Here is a 25,906-nt window from a genome sequence, read left to right on the forward strand (position 1 = left end):
CTATATTAAGTAATTGAATGGTAAAATAGTCGAACACGTAATAATCGAACCGCCACAATGTTGAACGGAAAATGAAAGAAAAACCCACCCAAACAAACCATTTAAACGATCTACGCAGGGGGGCAAGCCCCCCTGCACCCCTCACACCCACCGCTACTTAAATATACCAACTCCAAGATCCCACTACAGTGCAGAGAATGGACAACTTCTATTTCCGCACTGTACGGAGATCTCCATTGAACCGTTCAACATTGTGGTGGTTCAATTATTACGGGTCGACTATTACGTGTTCGAATATTTGACCATTCAGTCATGTAATATAGACCTAGAAGCCTGTGGGTTCTATTCTTACTCCTGGTTCTTTTGTTCTTTTTTTCATTATTTACACTACAGTGGAGCATAAAGAGTGTTTTGTAGTCCTATCTGTACACTCACTCCTTCGGATGAAATGTCAAACTAAGGTCCCATCTGGCTGACTTGGTGGTAGTTCAGGTGGATGTAAAAGATCCTACTGCACTTATCAAAAATAGGAAATTTCCCCAGTGCTCTGGCCACCTTTCCTGTAGTCAGTGTGAATACAACCTTGAGCCTTCTCTGAATGAAAAGAGGCTACTGGTTTAATGGGACCAACCCAGTCAACACAGATTAAATAAATAAAATCTGGGTTATAGTCAGTGTGCTTTCTGTGTACAGCACATAGTTTGCTAATTTTGAAACTGCTGTTTAAATTGTTAGAGTGCCCTCAGGTGGTAGTATCCTTTTAAGACTTAAAAGTCCTTTTTTAACAATTTAAGCATGAGAAACAGAGTCAGTAAAAGTTTCTGGTAAATGACAGCATCTCTACCTCAGACCTCTCCTGTCTTGAGATGTTCACTAATGCCCATCATTTTTGCTGGATTTACTTTAATGCAATGTGCTAACTGTGATGTAATATTGTCAAAGGGGCCAATACCGGTCCCTTAATGGCGGAACAATGTAGTACATAATGTTCGTAAATTTTGCTACTCTGATCTCTGTGCTGTTTTGTGAGATTTTTTTCACCATACACTTCAATTTTCTGCAGGCTTGTTAGGACTTACGGAAACCACAGACCAGTGACCAAGCCAAAGTTCTAAAATCTTTATTCTCTGTCTGACGTCTTGACAATAATGCCTTCAAGGAGGATTGTTAGAAGGACTTGTCTTTCACACAAAGTCCCTTCATCAGACATGAATTTTCTCTCGATGAACATCTTGAAATTGTGCCAATAGGTCTATTCTGCTGCTGTCAGTTTGCAGGACTTTTGCATACTGTGTACAGCACAGGTTTCTATTTGTTAAACTAGATAGAATTTCCCCTGAAAATAAAGAGCCTCACAAGGATGGTGCTTCAAAAGGAAGCCTCACTGTAAGAAAAGCCTGTCAAGCAGAAAATCATTTATTCCAGGAATGCAGTGAATCGAATATTGAGAGCAGGTGTTGTGACATATTTAACTTTACATTTTTTTCTTCAAACAGTGAAATGTTCCCTTTGTCTGGCCTAGTTGGAAAAGATGAAAAATAACTTCAGGGAACTGGCTGCCTATCTATATTTGTGGTTGCAGTATCATTGTCCTTCCCTGGAGGCTTTTGGTACTAGATAACAGTCTCAAGGAGAAGTGACCCTGTAGTGACGTGCATGATTGGAATCTGGAATTAACCATTTTGTTGACCTCTTTAACAGTGTAACGTTTGCAGCCTAATAGCGCACAATGGCAGCAGTCTAATTTGCATACTGAGCTCAGGGCCTTGGATTTTCAGGTTCAAAGCTACCCGTTTGCCTTGTGACCTTGAACAGTTCACTTAACCTTTTTCTGTGTTCATCTTCAGTGTGCAAAACAAAATCTTAAGTACTTACTGTAAATGGGTTAGTTTTTTTTAACTGGTTTATACACACACAAAAAAGATGTTTTTAATTGTATTACTAAAAAAGGAAGACAGATTTACTTGCATATTTGAAAAGTATAGCAAACAAACATGTTTCATTCCTTTCTAAGGTTCTGTGACATCTAACTGCTTCACACCTTGAAAATCTTTGAACTTGCCAGTGCATTCTCTTCCTCATTCTTTAAATTCCACCTTATTTTATTGTGAAGTAACATCTTCCCAGAGATTTCAACCACCATATTTCCCTTAGTAAAAGGATGCAAGATGATGAAGCAGAGTTGAGTGAATATGGCAGATAAGTGTAACAAGAACTCGTAGTACAAACATGGATATCCCTAAATTCACTGCTGCAGTATTCTTCAACATATATGATTCCCTGCCACAGAAGCCTGATGTCCGGCCAGTCTTCCAAATACTCCTGAATTTAAAAGGTATGTCGAATGTCACCATACACTCCCTGAGTAACATAGGGTATAAAGGAGATGTTCAAGCCTTTCAAAATCAGAACAACTTTGCCACCAGTCTGAATGTGTCTTTTACACTGTCAGTGTGTTTACCTTCATCCATTTTCTGCCAGTTGAATGCATTTTCGTTCTCCAGTGACTTCCTGCATGCCACTGTGGGAGACAGATCCCCCATAGAGACCACCACAATAAGTACCTTTTTTGCCTAGGTGCTTCTTTTGACCATATGTCTTGTTCTGTTTGTCAGGATTTTGTTTTGAAAACGCTTTGCAGTAGACTTTCTTCCCTTTCTTTGTATCTTGAGAACCAGCGTCTTAAGCTACTCGGTAAAGAAGGGATCATCTGCCCCGAGGGTCAGCCATTAAGGAAGAAGAATGTGAAAAGGTACGACTGAAATCTTCCACTGTCCAGACTTTGCCAGATGTTTCTCCCAAGGTTGTTATGAACCTGGAGGCTTGCCTGGCTTTTTTTTTGGATTTTTCTGTCTCGACTCTGTTGGAGGCCGGTGAGGATCTGGTAGGCAGCACGTCCAAAGAGACTTTGCAGGCGCCCATCTCGGATGTTCAGAGGGAATCACTGTTGATTTTTTTTTCTGAAGGTTCTAGGGTAGTTCCTTAGTTAGTTAGAGAAGAAGTTCTTGCTGCAGTTTTCAACTGTCATCCTGGAACTGATACTTCTCAGACCTTCTCTTAAAAAAGAAGCAAAAAATTAAACACAGTTTTTTCTGCTTCTAGGGATCCACAAAGTGAGTGGCAGGATTTTTTTTTTTTTAACTCTGGTTATTTTCTCCCTTAATGTCTTTAAAGCCTTCTCATGGAATTGCAGTTCCCCCTCCTGTACTCCTTTTAAAAGGCCTAGAAAACAGGATTCTTCTGAGGATGGGTCTGATTCTGTTGATGAATCCCTCACTTATTCTTCTCAAACTCCTTCTCCTTTGGACTATGGGTCAAAGGAGGAGAGATCTGTTAGTCCTGATGTTCCTTTGGAGGAAATTTCCTTTGGGGACACGCTGTCTAGGATGATGGATTTTTTTAAGTGGGATTCTACTCTGGTCTCTGATGTACATAAGAGGTACTATGAGTTGTTGCAGTTGGACTCTCCTAAACCTGCAGCTATACCTCTTGTCTTGGCTGCTTTACTGGATGCTTTCTACAGTGCCTCTCATGCGCCAGATTCCCTCCCTCCTGCTCCCAAGAAGCCTGATAGGTTTTATAGGGTTCCTGAGGATTGTTGTTTTTTATACAGATGTCCTGCTGGTGACCCCTCGGTAGTGTCTGTAGCCTTCTGATAAGCCATCTCAGTTGCTTCCTTTGCCCAAGTTATTACCTTCTGACAAGTATAGCAGAACTATGGACAGGCTGGGCAAAAAGGTTTACACTTCTACTACCCTAACATTTAGGGCTATTAATTATTCGACACACCTGTCTAAGGTATGTGTTGGCTCTTCCTTCTCAAGCATGTCAACTTATTTTTGATTTTCCAGACTCTGACGTTAAACTTCTGTTCCTTCCTTGCTAAGGACTTCTCAAATCATTCGTCATTCTATTAAATGTAGTCATGATGCAGCGGATGCCTCTTCTAGGGCTGCTGTTTTTGGTTCAGTTATGAGGAGGTGTTCTTGGCTTAGGCTTCAGTCTCTACGTGATGATAATAAAGATATGTTGATGAATGCTTCTCTGGATTCTAAATTTTTCTTTGGGGAAGCTGCTGTTGGATTGTTTAAACCCCATCAGGATAAGGGTAAGGCCTTATGGGACCTTAAACATGCATTTGTTTCTTCTGTACTTAAATTTTAGAGAAACTACCCTCCTGCCTGTCTTGGTTCGTAGGCAATCCCGTCCCTCTACTAAAGGAAAGAAGAGTGGCGAACAGGCTCCTCCTCCTAAGGCTACTCAATTTTTTGGGGACTCTGAAGCTTTCCTTTTATGACAAATCAGGTGTTGTGTGTGACCATTCATCTCTTCCCAGCCACAATCCTCTCTCTCTTCCAGTTTGGCTTCAGATCACTCAGGATTCTTGGGTTTTGTTGATCATTCGCCAGGGGTACTTCATGGTGTGGAAATCCTGTCCTCCTTTTATGGGCATTCCTCAGCCTTCTCCAGAACAGCTTCCATTTTTAGCAGAGGGTTCTTTAAGATCTCTTGTCTCAGAGTACTATTCAAGAGGTGTTTGTGTCCCAAAGGGGGAAAGGGTTCTACTCCAGAATGTTTCTAGTGCCCAGAAAAGAGGGCAATTGGAGACCTATTTTAGGCCTCTCTCATCTAAACACTTTTCTAAAGGTACCTTCCTTTTGTTTGTTGTCCCTTCCGATTTTGTTTCCTTTCTTACTCCCTCAAGCCTATGCAGTGTCTCTGGCTCTCAAGGCTGCTTTTCTCCATATTCCTATCCATCCTCTTTTCTCAGGAAGTTTTTGCATTTCTGTGTTGCGTCCTGGCATTTTCAGTTCTCTGCTTTGCCCTTTGTTCTTTCTACTGCCACAAGGGTGTAAAAGTCTTCTCTGACTCCTTCACAGGATCATGTTTTTCTGGGTTGCAAGATTCAGATGGTGCAAATGCTTGCAACCCTGTCCCCTCCAAAGGCCTTAACTCTCATTTCTTTCTTTCACACTCTTCTGGCTTCCGTTGCCACCAAGGAGTTTCTGAGAGTTCTGGGATTCATGGCAACCACTATTCTGATGCTCCCTCTGGCCAAACTTCATATGAGAAAGTTTCAGTGGTTTCTGAAGTCACTGTGGCTTCAACATGCTCATCCTGTAGAATTTGTAGTTCCTCTTTTTCCTTGTCTCAGACAGCTACTCCTCTGGTGGATTCAGCAGTTGCCTCTGAAACCAGGAGTCCCTTTTCATCTCCCTTTTTGGAGTTGTTCACAGATGCCTCAGACATGGGATGGGGGGCAGCTTTTGGCTTCCTAAAAGTACGGGGGGGGGTGTCCTTGTCCAGCAGAAGCACATCAATGTCAAAGAGATGAGAGCTCTTCTGCTGGCTCTTCAGGCCTTTCAGTGTCTTTTTTTTCTCTCCAGGCCCTCTCAAGGTGTTCACAGACAGTACCACACAAATGTGATTTGTCAACAGGCAGGGAGGAACACGATCTTATCTTTGCTGGTTGGCATTTTGGTATGGAATCTTGCTATCAAGTGACTTTTCAGGCAGTTTGTATATCTTCCAGTCAGAACATTGTTGCAGATCATCTGAGCAGGTCCTTAAATCAGTCCCACGAATGGATGCTTTACAGGGGCGTGTTTCTGGATATTATCCAGCAGTGGGGTATTCCTCAAGTGGATCTTTTTGCCTCCTCTTCTAAACAGACAACTTCCTGTGTTTTGTGCCAGAGTCTCAGGTTCTGTGGTATGGAAGATAGATGCCCTCTCATCCTCTTGGCAGGAGATGTTTCTTTATGCATTTCCTCCCCTTCCTCTCATTCTGAAAGTCCTATTCAAAATTCAACAGGATGCTCCCAAAATCTTGTTGATGACTCCCTTTTTGCCCTGACAGCACTCATTCCCTCTTCATTTAGAAAGGGGGAGTCATCACAAGTTACTTCACAGGGTGGATCTAATCACGCAAGACAAGGGATCTTTTATCTATCCCAACCTATCCACACTTTGACTGACACTGTGGGTGATAGGATTTTGATTCCTCATAGACCTTTTTTTTTCTGAGGACTTCTGAGGACGGGCTGCAAGTCCTGCAGGAGGCTAGGAAATCCAACTTATCCAAATGGAAGAGATTTCTTTTTGCTGTCTGTCTCATAACCTGGGACTCCCTCAATGTGGATGCTCCTTTGGTTCTCTTATTTGTGAGAGTTGCTCACTGCTGGTTTGGTATATTCTTCTATTAATGCCCATTTTTCACCTTATCTCTGCTTGTCTGCATTTTTCTCCTGCTTTAGCTGCTAGAGTTGAGGTGAAACACTTTCTTAAAGGCGTTATTAATATTAGACCTCTCAGGAAGCCGGTTCCTCCTCCCTGGGAGCTTAATTTTGTTTTGGAGAAGTTGACTTCAGCTCCTTTTGAGCCTGCTGTTTCAGCTTCCTTGCAACATTGTTCCTGGAAGACTGTTCTTCTGTTAGTGCTTATTTCTGCCAGACTGGTGTCTGAGTTGCTGACCCTTATGGCTTGTCCTCCTGTTTTTGGTTTTTCGTGAGGACAATGTGTCCTTATGTACTAACCCTTTTATGCCAGAGGTGGTTAGGACTGGTCACTTAATCAGTCTATTAATCTGCCTACTTTTTTCCCCTCTCTGCAAACTGACAGTGAGAGGGTGCTGCATACTTTGGACATGCATAGGCAACTTGGGATTTATTTGGATATGACCAAGGCTGTTAGAATATCTGATCAGTTGTTTATTTCCATCCTAGACCTTTGGGAATTGTTGTATCCAAGCTCACTATTTCTTCTTGGATTTCTAAGGCTATTTCCTTTTGTTACTCATTTCATGGCAGAAGCCTTCCTTTTTCAATTAAGGCTCAGTCTGCTAGAGCTGTGGCTTTTTCTGGTGCTTTTTCAAAGTCTTAGATACTAAACCCATTCTTGAAGCAGCTACCTGGACGTCTGTGCATACATTTACCAAGCACTACAAGTTGGATGGTATCTCTAGAGCTGGGGGCGGGGGTTGCTAGTTCAGTTCTTCATGCTTTCTTAGGGGACTCTTCTGCCCCTTCCTCCTCCCAAGTTTCCTCTTGAGCATTGGCAGTCTTCCATGTTTAAGAGTACTGCAGCAGTGAATGTAAGGGCATAGTACAGTTGTGTAAAATCTTACCATAATGGTAGATATCCTTGCCTTCACTACTGCAGTATTCACTCCCTCCTTCCATCCACCTAGTTCTTTACCTTCCTGGATGTACACATTACCTCTTGGATTCCTTGGACTGGTGTTCCTCCTGGAGCAATCCGTTCAGATTTCGGTAGGCCTGAAAGTCCACCTTTATGCCCTACATTACGCAGAAAGCATATGGTGACGTTTGGCATTCCTTCTAAATTCAGGAGTCTTTGGAAGACTAGCTGGATGTCTTGCTTCCACGGCAAGGAATCTCATATGTTTAACAGTACCTCAACAGTGAAGGCAAGGACATCTACCGTCAAGGTAAGATTTTACAAAACTGTACTATCTTCTGTTTTACATGCCTTTTTCTAGCTTTCTAAGTTTGTTTTGCATGGGACATTGGTACCTATCCCCCTTCCTTTGTCCTGAACTATTTCATTCCATGTAGTGGGGCTTCTGTTCTTTATTTCAGAAATGCTGTCAAGCACATCTGTTCATATCTGGTGCAAGAAGCGGGGAGCAACCTCAAGAGGGCAGTCTTCTTGAGTTTTAATCACTTGTTAACTACTTCATCTCCTCTTACTTACTAATCACTCTGCTGCATACTGCAGCAGAAACTAGGCTTGGCTTTGTGTCTTGCCCCAAGTTTCCACTCAGTCTGAGGATGGTGATTTGATTTTTCATGGATGGCTGTCTTATGAGGTATGCTAATACTCAGACACAGATTGCTGGTACCAGCTAAGTACCATAATTGAGTACCTTCCGAATGTGCTTGTGTTTTTGTTATAAATTGTATGTCTTCTGCATAAATCTGCTAGCATCCGTTTCCTGTGGATGTGTAGCTGGAGCACATGCATCTCCAGTACCATGCAAGGGATTGTTGCTTCTATAACAGAGGCACTCATACTAGCCTGAGAGAAGGAAATCCTTTCAGAGAGGTAGGTCAACTTCCTGTGCCAGATACCAAGCCGTAGGTCACCATTGAGTTGTCAGTGTACCACTGCCTAATGAGGTGGTGAATGAGTAATGAACCTATTAGAATGTCATTACATTCTTTCATTTTAACTCTATATCTGCAGACCTACTTGCCTTAGTTTATGCATCCTTCTACTATGATATACAAGTATAAAATGTGTATATTGCATATAAGCCTGCTCTACTGTGTGGTGTTCTCTTGTGCTGTATGTGCTTTTGAGAAGCAAAATCTTTGTATAGAGAATACACACTTTAAATTGCATGCTACACTTTGAAGTTTGATGCATCCCAAGAGATGAAAAAAAATGAAATTTTCATGTCACTGTGAGGTAGTGGTAACTTTTATATGTATATCTTAAGGAATGAATGGGAGTATAATAAAGCAGAGGTGGTGTCATATTTACCACCATAGTGTTATTGGTCAGATTGAATTTACTTTGTTAGGTTGAAGGAAAGACTGTTTCCATCGATTGTAATATTTGTAACCTTTTACATTTCCTTTGGATTTGGAACAGGTGGCTGAACTGGAATCTCAAAAATTGCAAGAGGCTTGCAGTGAATCTGGAAAGGAAGATCTTGCCCGGTCACTGGCTGAGCTGGAATCTGTGATGAAGGCCAAAGATGAAGTAAGAAACGTACAGTTTGCAGGGGATCCATTGAGGATGGTGTCAGCAGTGTGTTCTTGCTTGCTTGTATGCCGTGTCAGTGGTGCAGCAGATAGTGTGGGTTCTATTCCTACACCAAATAAGATCGATTGCTGACACTGCATTGCAGTATATGGGGGTGCTGCACTCCTGAGTATGCCATCCTTCAGATAATATGTTAAACTGAAGTACCATCTGCTTGAGTTGGTGGTAGCTCATGTGAATATTAATGATCCAGTGGCACCTATCAAAAAGCATAGGGGACCCTTTATTTATATACATAAATAATATTTATTTACAAAATATTTACATATTTACAAATATTTACAAGCATACAAATGTATTTGTATGGATCTCGATCAGTAGATCGACTTACCTAAACACCGAAGACCAAAATGCAGAGACAAAAGATACAGGAAGTGCACAATAGCAAAAACTGACATGATTGAATGTCAGAAGTGTGAACAGGTAGTGCATTCATCCCTCTGCGGTACAAAGATACTAGGACCACATGGAGATCGCCGTGCATTGATGATCGGGAAAATCGATCTCTGAGTTGGTATATATAAGTTGCAGGGGGGCTTGCCCCCCTGCAAAGGATATTTGTATGTACTTCAGAGGAATGTATGCACTACGTGTTCGCTGTTCTGACATTTGATCATGTCAATTTTCACTATTGTGCATTTCTGGGATTTCTGTCTTGGCATTTTGGTCTTCGTTGTTTAGGTAAGTTGATCTACTGAAGTAAAATCCATACACACACACACACACACATATATATATATATATATATATATATATATATATATATATATATACACACACATACATACATACATACATACACACACAGGTCAATGAATTTCGAAAGTGTAGAATATTACATTCCTGTCTACCGAAGTGTAATGTAATAGTTCAAAGGGAAGTTTTATGCTGCACTTTCTCTTTAAGGTTCGTAGTAAGCGTGTAAAAAATATGGTGGAGTTTACGTTCAATGGTGGTGGTGTGTTTGGAGAAGTTCACATAAGTTTAAGTGTTTGTGTTGCTGTACAACAGAGGTTTAAAGTGAAAGAATGATTTTTTTAAGTTGACATACTGTTAAATGTAGTGGTATAATTTTTATTGTATATGATAGTGTGGAAGTGTTGACAAGTCTTCTTTAGCGATCGCCAGACTGTTGTTTTCTTCAAAGTGGTGCGATCTCTTAGTTGGTATAATTTGTAGGGGGTGTTGGGGTGCGGGGGGTGGCCCCCCTGCAAAATTGAAAGAATATCAAAGGTGTACATTCAAGTTGCTTCTGATTTTCAATGTTTTGGGAGTCGGTAGTTTAAATTCTCAAAAACTTGCAATTTCGGCTTCATGGTCTTGATATTGTGAAATTCATCATTTCAGTATTTCATGATTTCAAAGTAGACCCATACAGACACACACATGCAAAGCTGTTGACACAGTCATATTAAATTGTCATCCATGTTAGACCCCCACTCCTTTTTTCCATTACCATCATGTAATTTTACTTAACATTGCTGCTAAAAGCGTTTACCATTAAACATTTCATTTTTTCTTTCATTCCATATAACGCATAACTTTTTATGTATGCTTTTAACATATTCTTACTTCAGTTGTTATAACATCCATGTTTAGTTATATCTGTGTTTATTTTATGCACTTTTTATATCTTCAAAAAAGATCTTTTTTTAGTTCTCCCCATAATTGTTTTACTCTTGTACATTTTAAAAACACATTCTTTAGTTTCTTCTTCATGACAATGCAAACATGTTCTACTACTTTTCTTCTAATGACAATGCAAACATGTTCTACTACTTTTCTTCTTATATGCACATTTCCTTTTACTGGCATTTTATCTGTTACCAGTCTCCCAAAAAATCTTGACATTCTACCTTCTGAGTACACCATTTGCTTCTTATTTTTATGGCTTTCATTTTAAATTTTTATCTGTTAGATTTTCCCATGGTTTTACATAGTGATTGTTATATTCTTATACCGTGCTTTTCTGTCTTTTTCTATATCAGGTTTTATTGTCCACAAGAATATATTTTTTCCTGGTAACATTTTATTTTGTCATTTATATACGCTCTATTTTATTCTTTTACCATACCCCCAAATTTATCGCACTTATATTTATACAGTTTTACTACTAATCTCTCATCTTTTTTAATTTATCCACTTTAACACTTTGTACAAACTTAACGAAGCATCGTATACTACTGGGTTAATTAACCCTAAACCACCTCCTTCTTTACTAACATGCAAAAATCCTCTTTTTACTGGGTTTAATCTGGAATCCCATCTAAATGAAAAAAAATATCTGCAGTAATTCCTTTTCAAATACTGTTGACAACGAAAATACACTTGCTAAATATGCTTTTTTTTCCCCACCAGTACTGAAATTATCAAATATTTTTTTTCTGAGTGATAATTTTTATGTTCTCCAGAAAAAAACAGGTTTGTTTTACTTCTTCTGTTATTTTTTCCCATTCAATTCTACTTGCATCTTTATTCCCAAATTTTAAACCTAACACAGAAATGTAATTCATTCTAAGATGTATACCCCCCAGTCTTTACTATATCACTTTAAACCTATACTTTTCTCTTTATTTAAAGTCATCCCTTTCATCTCCAGACACTCATTTGTGCAAGTTATTATTTCTTTTATCCAAATTTTGCTTTTTTTGCAATTCTTCTAATGTCATCTGGTTATGTTAACAGAACTGGAATTCTTCAGGTGTTATAATCTCCGCCTCCTTCATTTTGTAATTTATTTCACTTACTGTTGCATTCATAACTAATGCAAAGAGTATACAACTTTAACAGCCTTGTCTTAAACCACTCTTTATATATACCTCTTGGCTTAACAAGCCATTTACAAGTATTTTTACTATATTATTACTATACGCTGACATACATCATTTCCAAACTTTCTCACTTATATTATATTCTTTCATTATCACCCATAAGATTTCATGTCCAGTTGAGTCAAATGCGATAAGGTCTCTGTCATGACTTTTGCTTCTTCTTTTCTGTTATAATATCAACCACAATTTCTTTATCATTCATAATTCTTGATAACTCTACCCCTTTATACTACATATGTTATTTTTAATAATATTTTCCATTTTAGTTTCAAATCTCTTTTGTATTATTTTCATAAAGGGCTTATAATCATTATTATTCAGTACTATTTGTCTCATTTTTTAATTGTTTTCTGTCTTCCAACTATATGAATTTAAGTATTCCACTACATAATCCTTTATACATAAAAAATTTATTTAACCATTTATTCAAAGTCTTTATTTTTTTTTTACCAGTCCCTTAAATTTTTATACATTTCATACCCTGTTCCATCTGGCCTGCAGCCAAATCTGTATTTACTTGTTCTAATATTTTATCTAGCTCATTTAAAGAAATTTCCTTTTCCAACTCTTTATTTTCTTTTTCTATTGACTTTTTCCACTTTCCACGTTTTTTCACTACCTTTTTTCTTTAAACATTTCTTCTACATATTGTACTACACTATTCATAATCTTTTCCTGAGTTCTTTTATTTCTCCTTTTAGATTTTTCATTTGTCTCATTATATTGCCATCTTCCTTTAGTAATCTGCTTAAGTAACTCAATACTTCTCGTTTTCTTTGTAAAAATCTTTGCTTATAAAACACTTCTTGTATTTTATTTCTTTCCTATATTTTTTCCTTTATCAAAATGCTTTATTTTGTGTTCTCAATCTTCCATTGCATCATATGTTCTTTTATATTTTTCTTGCTCTACTGTTCTCACATCATATTTCCACTGTAAAAAACATTTTTATATAAAATGTTCTCATAATAATATGATCTTTCCTTAACTGCATTACTAATCTTTTTTTCTTCATTGCATGCCTTTTCATTTATCCTTTTTATTCCTTTGCCTGTGTTTATGTATTCCTTAGTTGCCTATATCTGTAGCCACATTGCAAAATGATCAGAAAATCCTGTTTCAGCTACCTCCCCTTATCCTATAACCAAACCTCCTGATACTATAAAATACATAAATCACCAACCAGAAGTGGCAAAAGCACCAGGAGTCAGGAAACTATGCTCAAACAACTTGTTTTATTGATAAAAACGATGGTTAAGCGCTTTCCACAGTACAAGACTGTCTTCATCAGAACAACATGTAGTAAAGTTCATTATCTTATATACTAAATGACACACTGAAATCCCGCCCATAACTGCAATTAATCAATTATGTCCTTAACATTTAATTAGTGTAACAAGCTTAAACTAAGAACCTAAAAACTTACACAAATCAAAATGCATACATAAAATAAATATCTGCATATGATATCTATACAATTTAGAAATATTGCTAATATAATTAAAGACACAAATGTGGTATGCATGTATAAAATATAACATCTCACTATCCACAATAAAAATGGACTGTATGCCCATTATAAAAATTCTTTCACTATTATAAAATTTATAAAAATGAAAAACATAAAATATAACATAATGGGAAAAAAATTATGTATTTTGGATATATGGATAGTGAGATGTTATATTTTATACATGCATACCACATTTGTGTCTTTAATTATATTAGCAATATTTCTAAATTGTATAGATATCATATGCAGATATTTATTTTATGTATGCATTTTGATTTGTGTAAGTTTTTAGGTTCTTAGTTTAAGCTTGTTACACTAATTAAATGTTAAGGACATAATTGATTAATTGCAGTTATGGGCGGGATTTCAGTGTGTCATTTAGTATATAAGATAATGAACTTTACTACATGTTGTTCTGATGAAGACAGTCTTGTACTGTGGAAAGCGCTTAACCATCGTTTTTATCAATAAAACAAGTTGTTTGAGCATAGTTTCCTGACTCCTGGTGCTTTTGCCACTTCTGGTTGGTGATTTATGTACTTTGTTGATCACCAGGATACCTGTGTTTCGTTTGTGATACTATAAAATAATCGTATTTTGGTTGTAGACATACCCCTTTTGTAATTCCATGAATTGTTGTCTAAATTTTTTAACTTCCCACATCTTATAACATTGTTCGTATATCATTTTCTTTTACTCTTGCCTCTTAAATCACAGTTAAAGCCTGCTGTTATAATATATTTATCACTACGTAGACTAAAATCTGATGAAATAAGCTTTCCATTTCTTTACTGTTAGTATAAACATATAATGTCATAATTCTATATACTTGTTCTTTCTGTTTTAAATCTACAGTGGTTAATCTTCCCATTTTTGCTAAAGTTGCATCTCATATCTTTACTGTATTTCTACAGAATACAGCTATTCCAGAACATTTTTAATTTCCCAAATTTCAGATCATCTTTCTTCCTTATAGTTTGTCTGTTTGTAATCTTTCTTCGTTTGTTAAAAATTTTGTGTCTTCTAATGTACTTGCATCTGGACCACATTTATTACTCTACTCAAACATTCCTATTGTTCTTACTGTATTCTTAATACTATTCACATTTACGGAAAGCACTTAAAAATTTTTAATTTTCCCTTTTCCTTAAAACTCATGGTTTCAGAAGTTGATAGCTAATTACTAGGCTAGTTTTCTTAATAGGCCATTTTAAGCCTAAGAAATTTCCTTCCCAAAGGTGAGACTCAAACAATGTACCTTGTGTCCGTTTGTCAAACACTTTAACCATTCTACTAAGCCCTGTATATTTTTTTCATCCATTTTTTTTGGACTTGTCCCTTTAAATTTTCTTTTTCTGTCTTTTGCCAATAGAATTATTTTTAAAATCCGTTACTACATCCCAGTTTGTCTTCACTTATTGCAGAACCTTCTTCTATGTCCTGTTTGTAATTTATCTATTTTTTTCTTCTATTTCTACTACTTCTAAAATGTCTTCTCTTTGTTCATTTTCTTCTCTTTCTTTGTCCTTACTCTCTTCATTTTTGCAATCCATTTGTGATGTCCTGTCAATACCCCACCAGACTGGTAGTAAAAATGTGACATCCCTTACTATCCTGGGTCAGTAACTAAGGAGCTTCAATTCTCACTACTGACTGCAATAGGAGACATCACTTAAATAGGAGTAATATTTCACGATTTTCCCCTAAGAGCACAACAAGAACATGCTCTACAACCTGGGACTGGACTGTATGCTTCTGTCCACCCTTAATGTAACTCCTTATTACACACTTCAGAGGAATGTGTCCCAGTTTAAGACCTCTGATACACTCACATTAAAAATAAATCTCACACATCCAAACACTTCTGGGAAAGTCTGACACAGATTTCTAGCTGTGCCCCTTCCCCAAAATAATACAGTAACATGCTGCCACCAGTCAGAGCCCCTTCATGCTCTTTTAAAGGGGTGACCAGTTATGAAAATTAGATATTAAAACAAATGATGGCAAATGACCTAAAGCAGCCAGGCTTTTGGAGTGGCTCGGGAAGGTATTCATGCAGTTATAAGCACTCTCAAATCACTAAAGAAAACCCTGATTGACCAGCGGCAGTGTAAGTTAATGATGTGATGTCCATGCACTGGCCCAGTAATCAAGGAGCCTCAATCCTCACCACTAGTACCAATGAGGGGCATGCACGTTGGTAAGGATAACAAGTACACACACAGTAAAGTACAGTTTCAGTTAAGAGCACACAGAGATCACAGTCAGTCTGGGGCTGGTTTCTGCCTTTCTCTCCAGATCCCAAAAAAGACTCTTCACTGGCACAGCTGTAGGGTACAGATCTCAGCCGAGTAGTCAAGCCAAAGCCTCTAGTGCCCTCTCTATCCAAGCGGTACTTCGTGTCCCTGCCCAAGTAGCTGACACACACACACACACACACACACACACTTTGAGATTTGGTTTATATACAAACACACAGACACTCCTGGGGAAGGCTGGCACAGGTTCTCCAGCTATGCCCCCTCCTGACAGGCTATAAGGTAGTAGTCACTGCCACCATCTACTCTTATCAGCTACTAAAAAGGCCCTTATCAAAGGGTATCCAGTTATACTGTGCAATATTATTATCCAAGTAGTAAGTGGATGAACAGGAAGGCTTATTGGAGTGGATTTGTACAGTATCACCACATACATGCAAGTACACTAGAGCTTAAATGATCTCTACACAAAACCACCACAGTTGAAAGGTTTAAAAATATTTAATAATAAATAATAAAAACACAAGACAAATCTTCTCAATTCAACACAGTGCTAGTCAAGGGTTTAGAAATCACAGGAAAATGCTTAAAATAATACTGTAGAATAGTCTGACATAAATATAGAAAACAGCTAGTCTAAACTTACTATTTTCTGTCCATTTCTTAAGAGAAACACTAAAGTCTAAGCTCTTACTTACATACAGACAGAGCAAATCAAGTGCTGATGAGGGGTCAGTTCTCAAGACAAATGCAAAACGCTATCTCTTAAATTTGTAATACATCACTGCCGATTCATTTTAGATTACATCATTCTTCTCTGGTTCCCATGCTAACAGAAGAGTTTTAACATTTCTTTGATCTTGCACCTGGCCAGGACACTACAGCAATAAAAGACATTATATATTTTTTATTTTTATTTTATTCATTGACATTTGATGTTATGTTGTCCATCTTGCCTTCCTTCTTTCTGGTTGGGAGATCAGCTCCGATTCGGCCACTTCTAAAGCTCAGAGAGTCCTTACTGGCTCGAGGCTAACCCCTTATCTCACCATGTTTAGCAGTAGCTACCCAGATCTCGTTTGCTGCTTGCACCATTGAGATTGTCTTCTGCAGGCTCAGGCCAATTAGTGATTTTTTCTATCAAAATTGTAATTGTTTAAGGCAAATTTCCTTTAGAATTTAGTGTTTTCTCTTCTTTATCACCCCTATCCTCATTGTTGTTTTTGCTGTTATGCCTTCGTTTTCTCTCAGGCCTTTTCCTGTATGGTGTTGGCGGCCCGTTTTTTTCTTGAGGGTTGTTCTCGTGTCCTATTATCCCTCTTTGCTACCTAGGGAGAAGCCGTTTTAGTTAGAGGCCTTCTCCCGTTGGGAGCAGTAGCAGTTTAACTTAGAGGCTACCCTCTCCTCTTTTGCCCCTCTTGTTTCTTCTTTCAAAAAAAAAAAAAAAGTTTCCAGTTGTTAGTCCTTTTGTGGTGTTTATAATGTCCAAAGACATTCCTAAGCAGTCAGGATTCAAGAAATGCAACTCATGTTGCCAAAAAATGTCCCTTACGGATGGGCACATGAGTTGTGTGTATTGTTTAGGTGCGGTCCGCCTGCAGGATTCGTACTCTATTTGCCATGCCTTTAGCGCATGGGTTTTGCAGGAGAGGCTCAACAAACTTATTTTGAGAGAGTTATTAAAACCTCAGGTTGAAGTAGCTTCGGATACTCAGCCCTCAATAAAATCCGATGACAAACTCACATCTTCATTGGCTCCATCTTGGTGCCGACAAAGTCTGAATCAAAATCTTCTGAACCTTCGGAGCGGATTGTTGGCTCCCAAGAGTCCTTGTCTCCGGCGGCTCCATCTGTGGCTTTGGAGCCATCCCGGACTCGAGATCAAGATGTCCTTCGCTGGACCTGGTGAGATCTGTGCCTCAGTCTCCACTTTTGCAGTCGGTGGCAGGTAGTCACCGGTCCTCGGTCCACTCTTCTCGATCATTCAGGAGTTTATTGGATGATGATGTGGAGAGAGTGGTGAAGTGGCTCCTCAAGACACGGGTATTTGCTCAATTGTTGTCGGGCCCAGCCCAGAAGGCAGTGGCGCCATTGTCCGAACCAGTCCATGTCTCTATTCCTCCTCCTCCGACTGCGTCCAGTTTGGAGCCGGAGTGCATGGAAGTAGTAGTGGTAGAACCGTTGGTTCCGACAACCCATGCCTTGTCGGTTCCGACATCCGCTCTGACCTTCTCGATAGTCCGCTCTGTCAAGGGGTCTGGGTGCTGAGACTATCTCGTCTGCTCCGAGGGGGGGGGGGTCATTGGACCCTTGTCCGACCCCACTCTCCCCCTCGCAGCCTCGGCGCAGGAGAATTCGGCTCCCCCATCTGCCTCAGAGCCGTCGCCTTCAGTGCAGAGGTCTCCAGGCTCCTCAGAGCCAGAGCCTCCCTCCGTTCTGGACCACGGAGCCTTCGAGGTGATGAGGAGTGTGCTGTCCAATGAGACAGCCCCACCCTCGGCTCCATTGGCTCCATCCCCATCGATACCTGTGTCTGACTCGGATCCTTCTCTCCGTCCCAAGCGTAGGGAACCGATGCCCCAGAACGCCCCACAAGGCGACCCCTGTTCTTTCGAGACCTCTACTGAGCATGCCTCAGAGGAGGTTCCCAAGAAGGAGAAATATAAGAGGAAGCATGCGGACTCCCCTGAGTCCATTACTTCTGACCTGGACTTGGATGACTCGGAAGGGTCCCCCTGGTCCCCCTTTGAAGATGTCTCATTCTCAGGCATCCTGGAGATCCTTAGAGGGGAAACTGGAAGTCCCTTGCCTCATCTGAGGACGAGTCTGTGTACCTGGACATGTTTGGTTCCCGACCCTCCACCTCCTGGGTGTCTCCTCCTTTTTGACCCACTTTTGTCTTTAGTAAGTCGGAAGGCGTGGAGTGCTCCAGAGACCATGGACCCCATTCTGAGAAGGCCTAACACGTTCATGACCGCACTTGAGGACAAGACTTCTCTCTCTAAAGGCGTGCCAGTTGATGCTATGGAGATGGCAGCAGCCACCAAGAAGGAACTCAGAGACTTCCTCTTCTATCCATCTGCCAAACAAGGAGTCTAGAGCCATGGATAGATATGGGAAGCATGTTTTCTCTTCAGCAGCCTTTACTCTTCGGTCACTGAACTATTTGATGCATTTCACAAGACTTCAGAGGGATCTCCTTAAAGAGCTGGGAGATTCCCTCCAGGATCCTTCAGCTGAGGGAACGACTTCTACTTAAGCTAACCAGCTAGTGACCCTAACCTCCATTGTTAACTCCTCCATGCGCCTGATTTCTTACTCAGCAGATGGAGCGAGTAGGGCTGCAGGCACAGGAGTGGCTCTTCGCAGACACTCCTGGATGCACCTTTGTCAATTTGCGGAGCCCTTCAAGTCCTCCTTTACGAATGCCCCCTTTGATGGCTCTGCCTTGTTCAGTCCACAAGTTCTAGAGACTCTTACCAGGAGTGAACGAGATGGCAAAACGCTCTCTGCTGTAAGAGTCTGTTTTTCCACTCCATCCCCGTAAATCCCGGGGAGCTTCATCGGACACTCGTGGAGATAATTCCCCTAGGGGCAAAGGGAGAAATAACGGGAGACGCCAACCTCGCGGTGGGGGGGGGGGGGTCCACAACAAGGCAATAGGGATATGTTCTCTGCCAGGCCCTTTCAGAATCTCTTAAGGATTGCCCAGCTGCCCACCTCTGGAGGCAGTCAGGGACAGAATATCACTGTACCCAAGAGCCTGGCAAGATATAACAGAATATGCGTGGGTACAGTGCATAATATCCAGGGGGTTACAAAATTCCCTTCTCCCAAACACCCCCGAGAAGTCAAAAACCATCAATCCCAGATGTTCCACCCAGTCTTTGGAATCAAGCAGCCTTAGAAGTAAAAAGTTTGCTGCAAAAAAGAGCCATTAACGAAGTCCCCGCAGACCAGATCAAATCCGGAACTTACTCAAGATTCTTTTTAGTTCCGAAAAAGACAGGGGACTGGAGACCTATCATGGATCTCAGCAAGTTAAACAGCTCAGTAAAAAAGACGACGTTCCGGATGGTGACACTGCAGTCCATTCTACCCCTTTTGGATCAGGACATATTGGATGTGCTCTATCGATCTCCATAATGCGTACTACCATATAAAAATGGACAGGCAGTCCAGGAGACATTTATGCTTCCGGCTGGGATCCAGTCATTACCAGTTCAGAGCTCTGCCCTTTGGTCTCACCACAGCCCCCAGGGTGTTCACCAATTGCATGGCAGTAGTGACGGCTCACCTGAGACATTTGAGATTCCAGGTGTTTCCTTATCTAGACGACTGGCTCCTCACTGCCACCACCAAGCATCATCACTTAAGGGCCAGGAACCACACGATTCACACTCGTGCATGTCTCGGAATCACAATAAATTACAAAAATCTGCCTTGTTGCCCTCTCAGTGTATTACTTTCATAGGCGCTCAGCTAAATACAAGAGACATGATAGCCAAGCTCCCACAAGAAAGGATGCTTGCCATTTGTTGTCAGGTCTCTCTTCTCTTGTCAAAGTCAAAGGTTCAGGCACGGTTAGTCCTAAAGGTCTTGGGTTTGATGGCTGCCATTACTCTAGTCCCGTTAGTTAGTTACCATATGAGGATTTTGCAATGGCTCCTCTTCACTCAGTGGTCGTATTAGGATCTTCCAATGTCACACATGATCTTAATCACGGATGCTTGCAAGAAAGATCTACAGTGGTGGCTCCACTCTTTCCTAGTTACTCTACGGGGATACCCTTTGTAGCCCCTCATCTGGTAGCTACAGTGACCACGGATGCTTCACAGATAGGGTGGGGGGGGAGTTATCTGGGACAGACAGTCCAAGGAACTTGGCAACCTCATGAATACCATGTGCACATCAATGTCCTGGAGATGAGAGCGGTGTTAGCGTTGCAAGCACTTCAAGACTCTTTCTTTGGGCTATGTAGCAATTCAGACAGACATGTCAGTAGTGTGGTACATCAACAAACGGCAGAACCAAATCTTACCCCTTGTGTCGGGATGCCTTCAAGTATGGCAATGGGCGATTTCTTCTCAACATTTTCTGGTTGCAGCGCACATCCCACGGAAGTCCAGCGTGATAGCGGACAAGCTCAACAGGGCAATTATGTTCCATGAGTGGTCTCTGAAACAAGATTTGGCAGATATGATCTTCCGCAGATGGGGCCAGCCATGCTGCAATCTTTTCCCCTAACACTTAAACAACAAATGCAGCAGCTACTTTGCTCTAGTTCTCCCACCCAGGACAGTCACCCAGAGATGCACTTATCCACGATTGGCCCCCTGGGATTCTTTATGCCTTTCCCTCCTTTTCTCTAATTCCAGAAGTTCTTCACAAAGCAAAGTTGTTGAGTCGCAGGCTGATGCTCATTGCCCCTTACTGGCTTCATCCGATCTGGTTCCCATTTTTTTGACATTACCTGCAAGAGGAGCCTTAGATTCTGCACCCAGTTCCAGACTTCCTGACACATCAGTCGGGTGCTCTTCATCCTTCCATTCAAACTCTCAAGCTGACAGCCTGGTTTCTCCACTTCCAGTCCTAGCCAGACTTCCTGACATCTCACCTATGGTTCAACATATTTTAGTCTCATCTCACAAACCAACTACTAGAAAACTTTACGCTAGTAAATGGAAGAGGTTCTCTTTTAGGGCAGAACAAAATAACATTGATCCCTTTACAGCGCCAATTTCAAAAATGTTGCACTTCCTGGCCGAAACCTTTGAGAAAGGAGCAGCGACTACTACGATTAGAGTTAAACTGGCTGCTATTTTCAATTTTCATATGGGTCTCATGGGTTCTAACGTCATGTCCCACAAGCTATGTAGGGCCTTTTTAAAAGGTGCTACTCTATTAAGGCCTCCCATCCAAGAACCTATCCATCCTTGGAATTTAAATTTAGTACTAGCGGCTCTAATCCTCCTTCCCTTTGAACCAGCCACTTCTTGTCCTCTTAAATTCTTATTATGGAAGACCCTTTTCCTGATTGCAATTACATCAGCTAAATGGATTTCTGCATTACAGGCACTTTCCATCCACCCTCCTCATATGATTTTTCACAAGGAATGAGTATCTCTGAGAACAAATCCTTCCTTTTTACCAAAAGTCTGTTAAGAGTCTAATTTGAATCAGTCCATTGAACTCCCTGTATTCTTTCCAAATTATGGCAACAAGGCAGAGTATAAGCTACATCAGTTGGATGTCCACAAGCAGTTACAATTTTTTCTTCAAAGAACCAAGGACATCAGAAAATCAGATCAGCTGTTTGTATCCTTCTCACAAAGTAAGCAAGGCTCACCAGTTTCCAAAGTGACCTTGTCAAAATGGCTGTCCTATACTATTACTTATGCGTCTCGGAATGTGTCTGTCCCGAGAAAGGTAAGGGGACACTCTACTAGGTCCATGGCTACCTTCATAGCTTTTCAAGCCAAGCTTCCATTAGATACTATTTGTCTGGCAGCAACATGGGCTACTTCCCCGTACCTTCATTAATCATTACAAAGTAGACATGGCGTCTCAGAACAGGACATCTTTTGGTTCCACTGTTCTGATGTCTCTTTTCCAGTGAGCCACCCAGGATTTAGGTGCTGGGGACTCTGTCCCAACCAGAAAGAATGAAGGCGAGATGGACAACATAACACAGAGAAGTTATGTAATTTCCTTTTTTTGGCTACGTTTCCTTTGCTTTTCAACTATTGGTATAGTCCTTGTCACCTTTGTTGTTCTGCTGTTTCGGTACAAGGAAGCAGTATTGTTTAGTTACCACTTTATTTGGTAATTAATATTTCCTCCTATCTAGTGGTTAGTTCTCACAAATGAGATCTGGGTAGCTACCGCTAAGCATGCTGGGATAAGGGGTTAGCCTCGAGCCAGTAAGGACTCTTTGAACTTTAGAAGTAGCCAAGTCAGAGCCGAGATCGGCTCTGAACCCAGCCAGAAAGAAGGAAGGCAAAATACAGGACAACAAACATGGAACGTTATGGTAAGAACATAACTTCTTTTTAAAGATGTTAGTCCAGCTGGGCTTGTGGTCCATTTTCAGTAGAGACCTGAGGAGAAAAGCTCCAAGAAACGTACAGTGTACAGACAAATGACACTATATACATTCATAGTATGATAAGAAATTGATTATACAATAATTGAAATTCAGCAACACAATGCAACACTTGTAGATGTCCTTCAAGGATGCATCTGCAGTCCTAACATATGGGTTGTCCTGCCTCAGGCAGCCCTTCGGTCGGCCAGATTCCAAAGTCTGGGTCTGGCCTCGGCTGATGTCGCACTTCACCCGACGTCATAGCTGCTGTGAATTGGGTATAAAGGCATCAGCCGACGCCATTTTCCTCAGTCTTTCTTGCCGCGCGGTGCCCGAAGCAGAAGCTGTTCGCAAGTGCCGGTCGGTCAGATCCAGAGATTTCTACTAACCCCCTCCAGAGAAAAGGCCTAGAGCAGAGCCCCCCGATCCAGTTTCGACTGACTACTCCTCGGATGAGTCAGAAAATTCAAATCCTCCAGAAGGCCCTTATTCTCCCTATGAGGATTCTGATGCAGAAGACTCCATTCCTTCTTCCTCTCCTCCTGAGGAATTTTCTTTTGGGGAAACCTTACATGCTATGAGAGAGCATTTTCAATGGCAGAGCCAGGATTTTTCAGATTCAAGGAAAAGGCTAAGGACCTTTTTACATTTACCACAGCATAGGCCTTTAGCCATTCCTCCAGTACTAACAGTTGTGGATGATGCATTTAATGATGCCTGTACTGCTCCTGACTCTCTTCCCCCGGCCCCTGCTAAACCCGACAGATATTACAGGGTCCCGGACACACATTTTCACTTGTATAAGGCTCCTATTGCAGATCCTGAAACCATTTCACAGGGCCCCAAAGCTGTAGCAGCTGCCTCTGCCAAAAAACCTCCCCTCTGAAAGAGAATCTAGAGCTTTAGAGAGATGGGGTAAAAAAGTTTATACTTCTGCTACTCTTTCGGCTAGGGCCTTAAACTGCCAATTCCACATGATCCAGTATCAGGAATTTTTGTTAGACCAGCTAAATAAAAAAATGTCCTCTCCTGAACCTATAGACCGTAAGTCCCTTCAGGATTTGGTACATAACACTCAACAGGTCAGTAATCATTCTTTAAAATGCTGCTATGATGCACTGGAGGCTTCCTTTAGATCAGCTATGACTGGAACAGTGATCAGAAGGCATGCATGGTTAAAAGAGCAATCCTTACCAGACCATGTAAAGTCAAGGCTCCTAGATGCTCCCATGGAGAAACAAAGTTTGTTTGGCTCCCTGCACAGCAAGTGCTAAAGAAGGTGGAAGAAAAAGCAAAATCTGTTCAAACAGTCAAGGATTTCTTACAGGTCCAACCTCCGAGGTTTAGTAGAAATTGGCCTTCGAAGACTTGGTCCTTTCCAGACACCTCCAGAGCACAGAGAGGCAGAAATAGGCGCCCAAGAGGCAGAGGTCAATCCAGAGGTGCCTACAGGGGACGTCAGTGGCAGCCTAACAACCAGAGAAGTACTGCCACAGATCCAGCTACTACCACTTCCACAGGACAGACACAATGACTTGGCTCTGATAGCGCCTACCAGGGAACAACTGGAAGCACCCTTAGGCGGAAGGCTAGCCTTATTTTCCATAAACTGGCATTACATTACAGGAGACAAATGGATTTTACAGACAATAGACAAAGGCTACAGGTTTCACTTCCACACTCTACCAAAAAAGAGAGGAATGCCAAACCTTCCACCAAACCAAAAAACAAACGCTCTAGTACAAATCAACCACTTACTAAGGATGAGAGCTATAGAAAAGGTACCACCTATGGAACAAGGACAAGGATTTTACTCCAGACTTTTCCTGGTACCAAGAAAAGAAAACCAATGGAGGCCTATTCTTGACCTGTCCGCTCTGAACACATATCTCATTGTTCCAAAATTCAAAATGCTGACCCTACAGCAACTTCTTCCCATGCTGGGCAAGGAGTCTTGGCTGGTGACTCTAGATCTCAAGGAGGCATACCTGCACGTCCCTATACGACCAGATTGCAGAAGATACCTCAGATTTCTTGCAGGATCAGAGCATTATCAATTCTCAGCATTGCCCTTTGGCTTATCTACTGCGCCCAGAGTATTCACGAAATGCCTGGCATCAGTAATTGCTCATTGCAGGCTTCAGGGAATTCAGATTTATCCATACCTGGACGACTGCCTGATACAAGCGGACAACAAGACCAAGTTAACACAAGATTTGAAAAAGGTTATACAACTACTGCAAGCCCTGGGATACACAGTCAACATGAAAAAGTCAAGGCTGGTACCATCCCAAAGGATAACATTCTTGGGTGCAGAACTGGACACTTCAAGTCAGATGGCATTTCTCACAGCAGAAAAGCAAAAACAACTACCACTCTATTTCATGGCATTAACAACACAGAACCAGCTTACAGCAAGGAAAGTCCTGCAAGCCCTGGGTTACATGGCATCCTGCATAATTTTGATTCCACATGCCAGGCTGCATATGAGGAAGTTGCAATGGTACCTAAGGAATATATGGTCTCAACACAAGCACAGCCTAGAAGCCCAGATTCCAGTAATCCCATGCCTGAAGCAAGAATTCCTGTGGTGGGCTCAGACCTGTCAGTTGAACAGAGGACTGCCCTTCCACAAACCTCACCCAAGCCAGACTATCACCACGGATGCCTCGGACCTAGGCTGGGGGGCACACATGGTGGACAAGTGTATACAAGGCCTATGGACACAAGACCAGCTGAACCTACACATAAATCAAAAAGCGATGCTGGCAGTGAAACAGGCAATTCAGACATTCAGACCGTTTCTTCAACAGGGTCATTTGCTGATAAGGACGGACAACACCACAGTCATGTGGTATATCAACAAACAAGGAGGCATACATTCATATCCTCTATGCCGGATGGCAATGGACCTGTGGAATGTAGCCCTGAACCTCAACATTCAGCTCCAGGCCATATTTGTGCCAGGAAAAGAAAATATACTAGCAGACACCTTAAGCAGAACTACCACGGATGCCCACGAATGGATGCTGCATCCAGACATCTTCAAATCCATTACAAAGAAATGGGGACTACCAGAAATAGACCTGTTCGCATCCCCACACAACCACCAGTTGAGGAAATTCTGCACAAGGGCACCCCACCCACTTGCTTGGAAGGTGGACTCCCTCTCCTTCAGTTGGGAAAACCTGACAGCATATGCATTCCCACCTCTTCCTTTGATGCACAAAGTGCTACTGAAGATCAAAGATGATCGCCCGAGGATCATCCTGATAGCTCCAGACTGGCCGAGGCAGCACTGGTACCCGCTACTGAGGAGTATGTCTCGGACACACGCATGGCCTCTACCTCTAGTTCCTTTACTGCTAACATAGAACAACTTCAAGATCCTACATCCAAACTTGAAAACACTACAGCTAGCTGCC

The 25,906-nt window shown here is 41.3% G+C and overlaps 1 protein-coding gene across 1 annotated transcript in view; it reads left to right on the forward strand.

Moving 5' to 3' along the window:
- The window catches only part of HOMER3 (homer scaffold protein 3), a 948,052-nt gene that overhangs the window by 575,053 nt on the left and 347,093 nt on the right, over positions 1–25,906 (forward strand). The window contains exon 7 of the mRNA XM_044054824.1: positions 8,619–8,729. Within this exon, the coding sequence (XP_043910759.1) occupies positions 8,619–8,729 (111 nt within the window). The remainder of the gene's footprint in view (positions 1–8,618; positions 8,730–25,906) is intronic.

The sequence above is a fragment of the Protopterus annectens genome, chromosome 13.part0 (assembly GCF_019279795.1).
Source record: "Protopterus annectens isolate FY-2018-M chromosome 13.part0, PAN1.0, whole genome shotgun sequence".
NCBI classification, from domain to species: Eukaryota; Metazoa; Chordata; order Ceratodontiformes; family Protopteridae; genus Protopterus; species Protopterus annectens.